This window comes from Hydractinia symbiolongicarpus, chromosome 2 (assembly GCF_029227915.1).
Source record: "Hydractinia symbiolongicarpus strain clone_291-10 chromosome 2, HSymV2.1, whole genome shotgun sequence".
Lineage (NCBI taxonomy): Eukaryota > Metazoa > Cnidaria > Hydrozoa > Anthoathecata > Hydractiniidae > Hydractinia > Hydractinia symbiolongicarpus.
In genome coordinates this window covers 29799042-29814320 of record NC_079876.1, presented here as the reverse complement: position 1 = coordinate 29814320, position 15279 = coordinate 29799042, and the positions used below count along the sequence as shown (strand labels likewise).

General features: G+C 37.1%; 1 protein-coding gene and 6 non-coding genes across 7 annotated transcripts; all 7 read left to right on the top strand.

Moving 5' to 3' along the window:
- Nucleotides 1-663: 663 nt before the first annotated feature.
- On the top strand, nucleotides 664-746 carry Trnal-uaa (transfer RNA leucine (anticodon UAA)). The gene has a single exon. It is a non-coding gene; the product is annotated as a tRNA-Leu (tRNA).
- Nucleotides 747-2452: 1706 nt separating this feature from the next.
- On the top strand, nucleotides 2453-2535 carry Trnal-uaa (transfer RNA leucine (anticodon UAA)). Its single transcript has one exon. It is a non-coding gene; the product is annotated as a tRNA-Leu (tRNA).
- Nucleotides 2536-3624: 1089 nt separating this feature from the next.
- On the top strand, nucleotides 3625-5336 carry LOC130630089 (ATP-dependent DNA helicase Q1-like). The gene is made up of 3 exons (XM_057443487.1): nucleotides 3625-3946; nucleotides 4036-4138; nucleotides 4580-5336. Exons 1-3 carry the CDS (start codon nucleotides 3625-3627, stop codon nucleotides 5334-5336), a joined length of 1182 nt encoding a protein of 393 aa, XP_057299470.1.
- Nucleotides 5337-8252: 2916 nt separating this feature from the next.
- Trnal-uaa (transfer RNA leucine (anticodon UAA)) lies at nucleotides 8253-8335 on the top strand. Its single transcript has one exon. It is a non-coding gene; the product is annotated as a tRNA-Leu (tRNA).
- Nucleotides 8336-8706: 371 nt separating this feature from the next.
- Trnal-uaa (transfer RNA leucine (anticodon UAA)) lies at nucleotides 8707-8789 on the top strand. The gene has a single exon. It is a non-coding gene; the product is annotated as a tRNA-Leu (tRNA).
- Nucleotides 8790-12765: 3976 nt separating this feature from the next.
- On the top strand, nucleotides 12766-12848 carry Trnal-uaa (transfer RNA leucine (anticodon UAA)). The gene has a single exon. It is a non-coding gene; the product is annotated as a tRNA-Leu (tRNA).
- A 371-nt stretch (nucleotides 12849-13219) lies between these two features.
- Nucleotides 13220-13302, top strand: Trnal-uaa (transfer RNA leucine (anticodon UAA)). Its single transcript has one exon. It is a non-coding gene; the product is annotated as a tRNA-Leu (tRNA).
- The last annotated feature ends 1977 nt before the right edge of the window (nucleotides 13303-15279 follow it).

Here is a 15279-nt window from a genome sequence, read left to right as displayed (position 1 = left end):
GCAATTATTCCTTCCATATCTCAAAATTCAAACTCAAAATCCCAATTATTACCATACTTTTTTGCAGTTCCGGTCAATTTGTTGAGTTATCAAAATGGCAAATTATTGAAAAGTCTGAAGGTCGTCAAATAGCAATGCTCTTGGGCGACTTAGAATACTAAGGTTCATTTCCCGTACTTTTTCCAAATTCAAGCAACCTTATTAACCTGAAATTTCAACCAGGGTGGCCGAGTGCTTAAGGCGATGGACTTAAGTTCCAATGGACAATTGTCTGCGTGGGTTCGATCCCCACCTCTGGTGGTTAACCTGTATGATGAGATGATTGAAGGATGCTTGAAGAATTTTAAACATGGAAATGTGTTACCATGACACGTTGTGGCGAAGTATCAAACTTGGAGAAATAGAATAGCTACAATAATTCTACCAGCCGTTGTTTCACGATGCGCAATTATTCCTTTCATGTCACCAAATTTCAAGTTCAAAACCTCAAGGATTAAAATCACTTTTTGCAGTTCCATTCAATTTCATGAATTATCAAAACGGAAATTTTTTAAGGAAATAAGGACGTCGACAAATGTTAATGCTCTTGCACGTCTTAGGATACTAAAGTTCATTTCCAGTACCTTTTCCAAGTTGAAGTAACCTTATTAACCTGAAGTTTCAACCAGGGTGGCCGAGTGGTTAAGGCGTTGGACTTAAGTTCCAATGGACGATTGTCCGCGTGGGTTCGAACCCCACCTCTGGTATTAGCTAGGTTAACCTGTGTGATAAGATGATTGAAGGATGCTTGGAGAATTTCAACGTGGAAATGTGTTTGCCATGACACGTTGTGGCGAAGTATTGACCTTGTAGAAATAGAAAAGCTACAATAACTCTACCAGCCGTTATTTCACGATGCACAATTATTCCTTCCATATCTCAAAATTTTCAACTCAAAATCCCAAATATTACCATAATTTTTTGCAGTTCCGGTCAATTTGTTGAATTATCAAGGCGGCAAATTATTAAAGAAATAGGAAGGTCGGCAGTTGTCAATGCTCCTACGCAATTTAGAATACTAAGGTTCATTTCCCGTACTTTTTACAAATTCAAGTAACCTTATTAACTTAAAATTTCAACCAGGGTGGTAGAGTGCTTAAGGCGATGGACTTAAGTTCCACTGGACAATTGTCCGCGTGCGTTCGAACCCCGCCTCTGGTGGTTAACCTGTGTGGTAAAAAGAATGAGGGATGCTTCGAGAGTTTTAACCGTGGAAATGTGTTAACACGATACGTTGTGGTGAAGTATCGCACATAGCGAAATGGAATAGCACCAATAATTCTACAGGCCGTTATTTCACGATTCGCAATTATGCCTTCCATATCTCAAAATTTCAAATCCACAATCCCAAATATTACCATCCCTTTTTGCAGCTCCATTCATTGTGTTGAGTTATCAAAATGGCAAATTATTGAAAAATCTGAAGGTCGTCAAATAGCAATGCTCTTGTGCGATTTAGAATACTAAGATTCATTTCCCGTACTTTTTCCAAATTCAAGTAACTATATTAACCTGAAATTTCAACCAGGGTGGCCGAGTGCTTAAGGCGATGGACTTAAGTTCCAATGGACAATTGTCTGCGTGGGTTCGATCCCCACCTCTGGTGGTTAACGTGTGTGATAAGATGATTGAAGATGCTTGGAGAATTTCAACGTGGAAATGTGTTTGCCATGACACGTTGTGGCGAAGTATTGACCTCGGAGAAATAGAAAAGCTACAATAACTCTACCAGCCGTTATTTCAAGATGCGCAATTATTCCTTCCATATCTCAAAATTCAAACTCAAAATCCCAATTATTACCATACTTTTTTGCAGTTCCGGTCAATTTGTTGAGTTATCAAAATGGCAAATTATTGAAAAGTCTGAAGGTCGTCAAATAGCAATGCTCTTGGGCGACTTAGAATACTAAGGTTCATTTCCCGTACTTTTTCCAAATTCAAGTAACCTTATTAACCTGAAATTTCAACCAGGGTGGCCGAGTGCTTAAGGCGATGGACTTAAGTTCCAATGGACAATTGTCTGCGTGGGTTCGATCCCCACCTCTGGTGGTTAACCTGTATGATGAGATGATTGAAGGATGCTTGAAGAATTTTAAACATGGAAATGTGTTACCATGACACGTTGTGGCGAAGTATCAAACTTGGAGAAATAGAATAGCTATAATAATTCTACCAGCCGTTGTTTCACGATGCGCAATTATTCCTTTCATGTCACCAAATTTCAAGTTCAAAACCTCAAGGATTAAAATCATTTTTTTGCAGTTCCATTCAATTTCATGAATTATCAAAACGGAAATGTTTTAAGGAAATAAGGACGTCGACAAATGTTAATGCTCTTGCACGTCTTAGGATACTAAAGTTCATTTCCAGTACCTTTTCCAAGTTGAAGTAACCTTATTAACCTGAAGTTTCAACCAGGGTGGCCGAGTGGTTAAGGCGTTGGACTTAAGTTCCAATGGACGATTGTCCGCGTGGGTTCGAACCCCACCTCTGGTATTAGCTAGGTTAACCTGTGTGATAAGAAGAATGAGGGATGCTTCGAGAGTTTTAACCGTGGAAATGTGTTAACACGATACGTTGTGGTGAAGTATCGCACATAGCGAAATGGAATAGCACCAATAATTCTACAAGCCGTTATTTCACAATTCGCAATTATGCCTTCCATATCTCAAAATTTCAAATTCAAAATCCCAAATATTACCATCCCTTTTTGCAGCTCCATTCATTGTGTTGAGTTATCAAAATGGCAACTTATTGAAAAATCTGAAGGTCGTCAAATAGCAATGGTCTTGTGCGATTTAGAATACTAAGGTTTATTTCCCGTACTTTTTCCACATTCAAGTAACTATATTAACCTGAAATTTCAACCAGGGTGGCCGAGTGCTTAAGGCGATGGACTTAAGTTCCAATGGACAATTGTCTGCGTGGGTTCGATCCCCACCTCTGGTGGTTAACGTGTGTGATAAGATGATTGAAGATGCTTGGAGAATTTCAACGTGGAAATGTGTTTGCCATGACACGTTGTGGCGAAGTATTGACCTTGGAGAAATAGAAAAGCTACAATAACTCTACCAGCCGTTATTTCACGATGCGCAATTATTCTTTCCATATCTCAAAATTTCAAACTCAAAATCCCCATTATTACCATACTTTTTTGCCGTTCCGGTCAATTTGTTGAGTTATCAAAATGGCAAATTATTGAAAAGTCTGAAGGTCGTCAAATAGCAATGGGCGATTTAGAATACCAAGGTTCATTTCCCGTACTTTTTCCAAATTCAAGTAACCTTATTAACCTGAAATTTCAACCAGGGTGGCCGAGTGCTTAAGGCGATGGACTTAAGTTCCAGTGGACAATTGTCTGCGTGTGTTCGATCCCCATCCTCGTCCCCAGGGTCTTATGGCCCCTGAGCCGTTATTTCGGAGTGGCCAACAATGAACCTGGAACAGGCTGGTCATGTGATACAAAAATGCCCAGATATAATGGGCATTTTTGAAATTCCAGAGATAATGAGATGCAAATTTGACGCTCGTCTCAAGCTTTAACAGAGACGCATTAATACAAGCGAGATAGGAGATAGCCAAAAGATGGATGTGTTGAAACGTTTGGATTTTGTATTTAATTTGCACGAAGGTTTTCCTTCTCACTGTCTTAAGCCTAAACAAGTTCAATGTTTTGAAGCTCTTTTAAAGGGCAGGGATGTTGTAGCTGTCCTTCCTACGGGTTATGAAAAGTCGTTAATTATTCAACTTCTTCCTGACGTTATACCACAAAAAAGTACAAGGAATATCGTTATTGTGGTGTGTCCTTTATCTTCAATTATAGAAGACCAAGTGCAGTTTTTAAACAGTGTTGGTATTTCAGCAATGTCACTTCATTTCAATAATAGTTCCACAAGCTCTTATGAAAGTTTGTTTGCCAAAATGAAAACTCATGAAGAAATCAATATATCAAAAAGGTGCAAGAAGGGGATATAAATCTACTCTTCGCTCATCCAGAGGCAATACTTTCCGAGCAAGGCAGAAATTTATTAAAGTCAACTGTGTATCAAGATAATGTTGTTGGAATTGTTATTGACGAGGCCCATTGTGTAGAATTTTGGTAAGTATATATATACTGTTTTTTTCTTCTCATATATATATTTAAGAACAAGTTAGCTACATCTTAGAAACATTTTTGACTTAGTTAAAGTAATTTACAATGTTATGACTAGCTATGTGTACTGTATTGTGGAAAACCTAAAGTAGATAAGCTACCTGCAACTCTGCAGTTCGGGTGCAAGTCCTGATTGGGTTTTTGTACAATAGCTGGTCATGTCATTAAATTACCTCGAATAGCTAGCTATACATATGGAGTCAAAAAAAACTATTCATTTCATTTTGATTTTACGTTTCGATTATTTCTTTGTCAGGTTGACAAAGAAAATAATTAATAAAAAATATATAACAAAATAAATTAATAAGATGCTGCTCTAAAAAGGACTATGTACTTTTATATATAAAAAAAAAATTAACCAATAAAATATCTAAATATACATTTCAGGGGAGAAGAATTTAAAAAAGATTTTAAAGAACTTTCCACAGTGCGCACTTATTTTCCAAAAGCATCTATGTTAGCCCTTACTGCAACTGCCTCACCTCATCATATAACAAGTTTAGTGAAGTCATTGAATATGTCAACAGCAAAAGTTATCAGAGTAAATCCCAACCGCAAAAACATATTTCTTGACAAAAAGATCCGCAAAAGTAATGCTTCTGGATTCGAAAGCTATGAGAATATATTGTTACCTATAGCAAATTCATTAAATTCAGTAAGAGAAAAATTTCCAATGACAATCATTTATATGAAATTAAAATATTGTGGTCTTGCCTTTAATCTATTTGAAAGAATTTTAAGCACATTTCAATATGTGGGATTTGGAAAAACACCATCTAGTCGTTTGTTTTGTCAATACCATGCACCGCAGACAAAAGCTATGAAACAAATTATCATAAAGAAAATTTCTAAGAAGAACTCACGGATCAGAGTTATCTTTGCTACCACTGCGCTCGGAATGGGTGTTAATATTCCACATGTAGAAAATGTTTACCACATTACCCCACCCAGCAATCTTGAAGCTTATGTTCAAGAAATAGGACGAGCTGGCAGAAGTGAGCAACCTGCAACAGCTATTTTGTTTTACAATAATTCCGATGTTTCGGCAAATAAAACAAATGTGGATAAAAATATGAAATTGTACTGCCAGACATCAACTTGCCTAAGGGAGCATATTCAAAAACATTTTGGTTTCAAGCACTAACTTCAAGAAAAATGTTGTTCAATCTGTGAAAAAGTGGAATTGGTAGAAAAACAAACCACTGTAAGAACTCGTTTAACAGCAAAATTAAGAAATGAATTAAATAAGGAACTATGTATGGCCCTATCCAACATTAGTGAAGAAAATTCGATATTTTTGTTTGGGACTCCCAAAGAGCTTGCCGCTGACATTTGTTACACAAGCTCACAATCAAACACAGGTGCCCCTGATTTATCCATGTTAGATGAGAACATTGCTAAAGAAGTTCAAAATATTTTGTCAAAGTATTTTTGAGAAAATACATATACACTTTGTTTCATAAAAATACCAAAAGTCTTCCTACAGAGGTCAGTAAAGTATTATATTGTTTAAAGAAGAGTATGACCAGCCTTTTATATCTATGCTTTATGAAAAGAGTGTATATATTTTTTTTCTTGATACTAGTTTCACGCAACAAACTGTCCAAAAATTTGAAATAAAAACATATATATAGAGAGTAAAAGTTTAGTAAAATATATAAAGTAGAAAAAAACCCATTCACAACCATCACAAATAACTTATATACTTCTAATTTTTAACAATAAAGAATGATTTGATTCTAACTCTTCCCATAAACTTTCGAAATCAAATGTCTGTAAGCCATTGTAGCTTGTATCATGTAAGTATGATGGTTTAGTTCTCCTACAAAGTTTTGCAGAATCACTTTCAACCTCCAGCAACATTTTACTTTCAAAGTCTACCATGGAATTTTCACAATTTTCTTTATTTCTTTGTATGTTTGTGACATCACAGAGAGCAGGTTTATTTTCAAAAAGCTTCTTTTTTGCCACAGATGTGGTTTTACTTGGTGAAGAAACTGCACAACGTTTAACTGAAACATTTTGTTTATGTAAACTTTGATATTTTTGGCACTGACATCGGTATTCATGCATTTTTTGAATAAATGATATACATTTACGACATATAGCATCAGACATTCCATCATCTTGTGACACTCTTATTCCACATGTTTGCTTAATTTTAAATGTTAGGTAAATTTTTTCTCCACTTTTTGAAAAACACTTTGTCACATGGTTTTGAGCAGTGACAATACAGCATAACCGACAAAGCACTTCATTTTTAGGTAAAGTGGCATGTTTAGTATATATCTTTGTTGGTGTATTAACAACTTCAGCCATTACAATGTGAAGATGACATTGACAAAAGTACTCCAAAACTGACTTGAAACATTTGCACTGTTATCACTACTAACTTAGCAATATGTAGCTAGCTGAACTAAAACAAAAAAACAATATAGTTACTATATTCCTTTGTACACTCAACATAAAGTAGTTTAAACATAGTAGGCTGTTTCATATACAGAAGGAAAAAAAAAGGCTTATTACTTATTGCATTACTTTAGCGAAAAGGTAGCTAGCTACCTTTATGTCTGATCTGCTACAACGTCAACAAATCAGTAAAGCTAGTGACATTTGCATCTTTATGTCTGGCCTGCTACACAACAAATCAGTAAAGGTAGTTACATTTGCCTGTATTTTTTATGCAACTAAAAACTTAAATTTCTATCTATTCCTGGTGTCTTATGTTACATATAATAATAATAACTAGCTATATATATAAATAATATCACAATCCCTAATCCTTTCTAATGTTGAGTCAATTTTTTAAAGCTGGAGACCAACAGCCCAGCTGCCATGTTTGTTGTTACTGCCGCGAAAGAAAACTATGCATAAATTATATTTTGGGTATAATTATCATAAATTATAAGCGATCATGTGACCAGCCTGTTCCAGGGCCTTATCGCCGCTATCAGCTTTATCAACAAGGCAAAATGCCCTGGGAACGAGGTTGTTTGATCCCCACCTCTGGTCGTTAACGTGTGTGATAAGATAATTGAAGATGCTTGGAGAATTTCAACGTGGAAATGTGTTTGCCATGACACGTAACGGCGAAGTATCTAACTTGGAGAAACAGAATAGCTACAATAATTCTACCAGCCATTATTTAACGATGCGCAATTATTCCTTCCATGTCACCAAATTTCAAAATCAAAATCTCAAAGATTACCGTCCCTTTTTGCAGTTCCAACCAATTTAATGAATTATCAAAGCAGCAAATTATTAAAGAAATAGGAAGGTCGGCAGATGTCAATGCTCCTACACAATTTAGAATACTAAGGTTCCTTTCCCGTACTTTTTCCAAGTTGAAGTAACCTTATTAACCTGAAATTTCAACCAGGGTGGCCGAGTGCTTAAGGCGATGGACTTAAGTTCCAATGGACAATTGTCCGCGTGCGTTCGAACCCTACCTTTTTGCAGTTCCAGTCAATTTAATGAATTATCAAAACGGAAATTTTTTAAGGAAATAAGGACGTCGACAAATGTTAATGCTCTTGCACGTCTTAGGATACTAAAGTTCATTTCCAGTACTTTTTCCAAGTTGAAGTAACCTTATTAACCTGAAGTTTCAACCCGGGTGGCCGAGTGGTTAAGGCATTGGATTAAGTTCCAATGGACAATTGTCCGCGTGTGTTCGAACCCCACCTCTGGGATTAGCTATGTTAACCTGTGTAATAAGAAGATTGAAGGATACTTGGAGATTTTAAAGTGGAAATGCGTTCACATTACACGTTGTGTTGAACTATCCCACATGGCGTAATAGAATAGCCCCAATAATTCTCCAAGCCGTTATTTCGCGATGCGCAATTATGCCTTCCATATCTCAAAATTTTAAACTCAAAATCCCAAGTATTACTATAATTTTTGCAGTTCCAGTCAATTTGTTGAATTATCAAAACGGCAAATTATTAAAGAAATAAGAGAATCGACAGATGTTAATGCTCTTGCGCGATTTAGAATATTAAGGTTCATTCCCAGTACTTTCTCTAAATTCAACCAACGTTATCGACCTGAAATTTCAACCAGGGTGGCCGAGTGGTTAAGGAGATGGACTTAAGTTCCATTGGACAATTGTCCGCGTGGGTTCGAACCCCACTTCTGGCATTAGCGGGGTTAACCAGTGTGATAAGATGATTGAAGGATGCTTGGAGAATTTCAATGTGGAAATGGGTTTGCCATGACACGTTTCGGCAAAGTATCGAACTTGGAGAAAGAGAATAGTTACAATAATTCTACCAGCCGTTATTTCACGATGCGCAATTATTCATTCCATATCTCAAAATTTCAAATTCAAAGTCCCAATTATTACCATCCCTTTTTGCAGTTCCAATCAATTTGTTGAATTATCAAAGCGGAAAATCATTAAAGAGATAAGAAGGTCGACAGATGGCAATGCTCTTACACGATTTAGAATATTAAGGTTCATTGCCAGTACTTTTTGCAAGTTCAAGTAACCTTATTAACCTAAAATTTCAACCAGGGTGGCCGAGTGGTTAAGGCGTTGGACTTAAGTTCCAATGGACAATTGTCCGCGTGGGTTCAAACCCCACCTCTGGTATTAGCTAGGTTAATCTGGGTGATAAGATGATTGAAGGATGCTTGGAGAATTTAGACGTGGAAATGTGTTTGCCATGACACGTTGTGGCGAAGTATCGAACCAAGAGAAACAGAATAGCTGCAATAGTTATACCAGCCGTTGTTTCACGATGCGCAATTATTCTTTCAATGTCACCAAATTTCAAGTTCAAAATCTCAAGGATTACCATCCTCTTCGCAGTTTCAGTCAATTTAATGAACTATCAAAACTGAAATTTTTTAAGGAAATAAGGACGTCGGCAGATGTTAATGCTCTTGCACATCTTAGGATACTAAAGTGCATTTCCAGTACTTTTTCTAAGTTGAAGTAACCTTATTAACCTGAATTTTCACACAGGGTGGCCGAGTGGTTAAGGCGTTGGACTTAAGTTCCAATGTACGATTGTCCGCGTGGGTTCGAACCTCACCTCTGGTATTAGCTAGGTCAATCTGTGTGATAAGAAGATTGAGGCATGCTTATAGAGTTTTAACCGTGGAAATGTGTTATCATGATACGTTGTGGTGACGTATCGCACATGGCGAAATGGAATAGCAACAATAATTCTACAAGCCGTTATTGCACGATGCGCAATTATGCCTTAATTATCTCAAAATTTCAAACTCAAAATCCCAAATATTACCATCCCTTTTTGCAGCTCCATTCATTTTGTTGAGTTATCAAAGTGGCAAATTATTGAAAAATATGAAGGTCGTCAAATAGTAATGCTATTGTGCGATTTAGAATACTAAGGATCATTTCCCGTACTTTTTCCAAATTCAAGTAACCTTATTAACCTGAAATTTCACCCAGGGTGGCCGAGTGGTTAAGGCGATAGACTTAAGTTCCATTGGTCAATTGTCCGCGTGGGTTCGAACCCCACATCTCGTAATAGCTAGGTTAACCTGTGTGATAAGATGATTGAAGGATGCTTGAATAACTTTAAACATTGAAATGTGTTACCATGAAACGTTGTGGCGAAGTATCAAACTTGGTGAAATAGAATAGCTACAATTATTCTAGCAGCCGTTATTTCACGATGCGCAATTATTCATTCCATGTCACCAAATGTCAAACACAAAATCCGAAATATTACGTTACTTTTTTGCAGTTCCAGTCAATTTTTTGAATTATCAAAACGGCAAATTATTAAAGAAGTAAGAGAATCGAGAGATGTTAATGCTCTTGCGCGATTTAGAATACTAAAGTTCATTGCCAGTACTTTTTCCAACTTTAAGTAACCTTATTAACCTGAAATTTCAACCAGGGTGGCCGAGTGGTTAATGCGTTGAACTTAAGTTCCAATAAACGATTGTCCAAGTGGGTTCGAACCCTACCTCTGGCAATAGCGGGGTTAACCTGTGTGATAAGATGATTGAAGGACATTTGGACTGTTTTAACCGTGGAAATCCGTTAACATGACACGTTGTGTTGAATTATCCAACATGGCAAACTAGAAGAGCCCCAATAATTCTACCAGCCGTTACTTCACGATGCGCAATTATTCATTCCATATCTCAAAATATCAAATTCAAAGTCCCAATTATTACCATCCCTTTTTGCAGTTCCAATCAATTTGTTGAATTATCAAAGCGGAAAGTCATTAAAGAGATAAGAAGGTCGACAGATGGCAATGCTCTTACACGATTTAGAATATTAAGGTTCATTGCCAGTACTTTTTCTAAGTTCAAGTAACCTTATTAACCTGAATTTTCACACAGGGTGGCCGAGTGGTTAAGGCGTTGGACTTAAGTTCCAATGTACGATTGTCCGCGTGGGTTCGAACCTCACCTCTGGTATTAGCTAGGTCAATCTGTGTGATAAGAAGATTGAGGTATGCTTATAGAGTTTTAACCGTGGAAATGTGTTATCATGATACGTTGTGGTGACGTATCGCACATGGCGAAATGGAATAGCAACAATAATTCTACAAGCCGTTATTGCACGATGCGCAATTATGCCTTAATTATCTCAAAATTTCAAACTCAAAATCCCAAATATTACCATCCCTTTTTGCAGCTCCATTCATTTTGTTGAGTTATCAAAGTGGCAAATTATTGAAAAATATGAAGGTCGTCAAATAGTAATGCTGTTGGGCGATTTAGAATACTAAGGATCATTTCCCGTACTTTTTCCAAATTCAAGTAACCTTATTAACCTGAAATTTCAACCAGGGTGGCCGAGTGGTTAAGGCGATAGACTTAAGTTCCATTGGTCAATTGTCCGCGTGGGTTCGAACCCCACATCTCGTAATGGCTAGGTTAACCTGTGTGATAAGATGATTGAAGGATGCTTGAAGAACTTTAAACATTGAAATGTGTTACCATGAAACGTTGTGGCGAAGTATCAAACTTGGAGAAATAGAATAGCTACAATTATTCTAGCAGCCGTTATTTCACGATGCGCAATTATTCATTCCATGTCACCAAATGTCAAACACAAAATCCGAAATATTACGATACTTTTTTGCAGGTCCACTCAATTTTTTGAATTATCAAAACGGCAAATTATTAAAGAAGTAAGAGAATCGAGAGATGTTAATGCTCTTGCGCGATTTAGAATACTAAGGTTCATTGCCAGTACTTTTTCCAACTTTAAGTAACCTTATTAACCTGAAATTTCAACCAGGGTGGCCGAGTGGTTAATGCGTTGGACTTAAGTTCCAATGGACGATTGTCCAAGTGGGTTCGAACCCTACCTCTGGCAATAGCGGGGTTAACCTGTGTGATAAGATGATTGAAGGACATTTGGACTGTTTTAACCGTGGAAATCCGTTAACATGACACGTTGTGTTGAATTATCCCACATGGCAAACTAGAACAGCCCCAATAATTCTACCAGCCGTTACTTCACGATGCGCAACAATGCCTTCCATATCTCAAATTTTTAAACTCAAAATCCTAAATATTACAATCCCATTTTGCAGTTCCATTCATTTTGTTGAGTTATCAAAACGGCAAATTATTAAAAAATCTGAACTTCGTCAAATAGTAGTGCTCTTAGGCGATTTAGAATACTAAGGTTCATTTCCCGTACTTTTTCCAATTTCAAGTAACGTTATTAACATGAAATTTCAACCAGGGTTGCCGAGTGGTTAAGGCGTTGGACTTAAGTTCCAATGGAAAATTGTCCGCGTAGGTTCGAACCCCACCTCTGGTATTAGTTAGGTTAATCTGGCTGATAAGATGATTGAAGGATGCTTGGAGAACTTAAACGTGGAAATGGGTTTTTAATGAACCTGGTGAAATAGAATAGCTGCAATATTTGAACCAGCCGTTATGTCACAATGCGCAATTATTCCTTCCATATCTCAAAATTTCAAACTCAAAATCCCAAATATTACCATACTTTTTTGCAGTTCCAGTCAGTTTGTTGAAGTATCAAAAAGGCAAATTATTAAAGAAATAAGAAGATCGACAGATCTTAATGCTCCTACACGATTTAGAGTAATAAAGTTCATTGCCAGTACTTTTTCCAAGTTCAAGTAACCCTGGTAACCTGAACTTACTACCATGGTGGCCGAGTGATTAAGGCGTTGGACTTAAGTTTCAATGAACGATTGCCGGAGTGGGTTCGAACCCCACCTCTGTCATTAGCTAGATGAACGTTATTGATAAGATGATTGAAGAATGCTTGGAGAATTTTAAACGTGGAAATGTGTTACCATGACTTGTTGTGGTGAAATATCGAACATAACGAAATAGCATAGCCGCAATATTTCTATCAGCCGTCATTTTACGAGGCGCAATTATTCCTTCCATATCACCAATTTCAAGTTCAAAATATCAAAGATTACCATCCCTTTTTGCAGTTCCAGTCAATTCAAGGAATTATCAAAGCGGCAAATTATTAAAGAAATGAAAGGTCGACAGATGGCAATGCTCTTACAGGATTTAGAATATTATGGTTCAATGCCAGTACTTTTTCCAAGTTCAAGTAACCTTACTAACCTGAAATTTCAACCAGGGTGGCCGAGTGGTTAAGGCGTTGGACTTAAGTTCCAATGGACAATTGTCCGCGTGGGTTCGAACCCCACCTCTAGTATTAGCTTGTTTAATCTGGGTGATAAGATGATTGAAGGATGCTTGGAGAATTTAAACGTGGAAATGGGTTTGTCATGACACGTTTCGGCAAAGTATCGAACTTGGAGAAAGAGAATAGTTACAATAATTCTACCAGCCGTTATTTCACGATGCGCAATTATTCATTCCATATCTCAAAATTTCAAATTCAAAGTCCCAATTATTACCATCCCTTTTTGCAGTTCCAATCAATTTGTTGAATTATCAAAGCGGAAAATCATTAAAGAGATAAGAAGGTCGACAGATGGCAATGCTCTTACACGATTTAGAATATTAAGGTTCATTGCCAGTACTTTTTCTAAGTTCAAGTAACCTTATTAACCTAAAATTTTAACCAGGGTGGCCGAGTGGTTAAGGCGTTGGACTTAAGTTCCAATGGACAATTGTCCGCGTGGGTTCGAACCCCACCTCTGGTATTAGCTAGGTTAATCTGGGTGATAAGATGATTGAAGGATGCTTGGAGAATTTAGACGTGGAAATGTGTTTGCCATGACACGTTGTGGCGAAGTATCGAACCAAGAGAAATAGAATAGCTGCAATAGTTATACCAGCCGTTGTTTCACGATGCGCATTTATTCTTTCCATGTCACCAAATATCAAGTTCAAAATCTCAAGGATTACCATCCTCTTCGCAGTTTCAGTGAATTTAATGAATTATCAAAACTGAAATTTTTTAATGAAATAAGGACGTCGGCAGATGTTAATGCTCTTGCACATCTTAGGATACTAAAGTGCATTTCCAGTACTTTTTCTAAGTTGAAGTAACCTTATTAACCTGAATTTTCACACAGGGTGGCCGAGCGGTTAAGGCGTTGGACTTAAGTTCCAATGTACGATTGTCCGCGTGGGTTCGAACCTCACCTCTGGTATTAGCTAGGTCAATCTGTGTGATAAGAAGATTGAGGCATGCTTATAGAGTTTTAACCGTGGAAATGTGTTATCATGATACGTTGTGGTGACGTATCGCACATGGCGAAATGGAATAGCAACAATAATTCTACAAGCCGTTATTGCACGATGCGCAATTATGCCTTAATTATCTCAAAATTTCAAACTCAAAATCCTAAATATTACCATCCCTTTTTGCAGCTCAATTCATTTTGTTGAGTTATCAAAGTGGCAAATTATTAAAAAATATGAAGGTCGTCAAATAGTAATGCTGTTGGGCGATTTAGAATACTAAGGATCATTTCCCGTACTTTTTCCAAATTCAAGTAACCTTATTAACCTGAAATTTCAACCAGGGTGGCTGAGTGGTTAAGGCGATAGACTTAAGTTCCATTGGTCAATTGTCCGCGTGGGTTCGAACCCCACATCTCGTAATAGCTAGGTTAACCTGTGTGATAAGATGATTGAAGGATGCTTGAAGAACTTTAAACATTGAAATGTGGTACCATGAAACGTTGTGGCGAAGTATCAAACTTGGAGAAATAGAATAGCTACAATTATTCTAGCAGCCGTTATTTCACGATGCGCAATTATTCATTCCATGTCACCAAATGTCAAACACAAAATCCGAAATATTACGATACTTTTTTGCAGTTCCAGTCAATTTTTTGAATTATCAAAACGGCAAATTATTAAAGAAGTAAGAGAATCGAGAGATGTTAATGCTCTTGCGCGATTTAGAATACTAAGGTTCATTGCCAGTACTTTTTCCAACTTTAAGTAACCTTATTAACCTGAAATTTCAACCAGGGTGGCCGAGTGGTTAATGCGTTGGACTTAAGTTCCAATGGACGATTGTCCACGTGGGTTTGAACCCTACCTCTGGCAATAGCGGGGTTAACCTGTGTGATAAGATGATTGAAGGACATTTGGACTGTTTTAACCGTGGAAATCCGTTAACATGACACGTTGTGTTGAATTATCCCACATGGCAAACTAGAATAGCCCCAATAATTCTACCAGCCGTTACTTCACGATGCGCAATAATGCCTTCCATATCTCAAATTTTTAAACTCAAAATCCTAAATATTACAATCCCATTTTGCAGTTCCATTCATTTTGTTGAGTTATCAAAACGGCAAATTATTAAAAAATCTGAACTTCGTCAAATGGTAGTGCTCTTAGGCGTTTTAGAATACTAAGGTTCATTTCCCGTACTTTTTCCAATTTCAAGTAACGTTATTAACATGAAATTTCAACCAGGGTTGCCGAGTGGTTAAGGCGTTGGACTTAAGTTCCAATGGAAAATTGTCCGCGTAGGTTCGAACCCCACCTCTGGTATTAGTTAGGTTAATCTGGCTGATAAGATGATTGAAGGATGCTTGGAGAACTTAAACGTGGAAATGGGTTTTTAATGAACCTGGAGAAATAGAATAGCTGCAATATTTGAACCAGCCGTTATGTCACAATGCGCAATTATTCCTTCCATATCTCAAAATTTCAAA

Excerpts from the sequence above, each read along its gene's own strand:
- LOC130630089 (XM_057443487.1), top strand. The coding sequence starts at position 3,625 with ATGGATGTGTTGAAACGTTTGGATTTTGTATTTAATTTGCACGAAGGT. Across the intron at positions 3,947-4,035 it reads TTCCACAAGCTCTTATGAAA|AGGCAATACTTTCCGAGCAA; the intron begins GTTTGTTTGCCA and ends TCGCTCATCCAG. Across the intron at positions 4,139-4,579 it reads GCCCATTGTGTAGAATTTTG|GGGAGAAGAATTTAAAAAAG; the intron begins GTAAGTATATAT and ends TATACATTTCAG.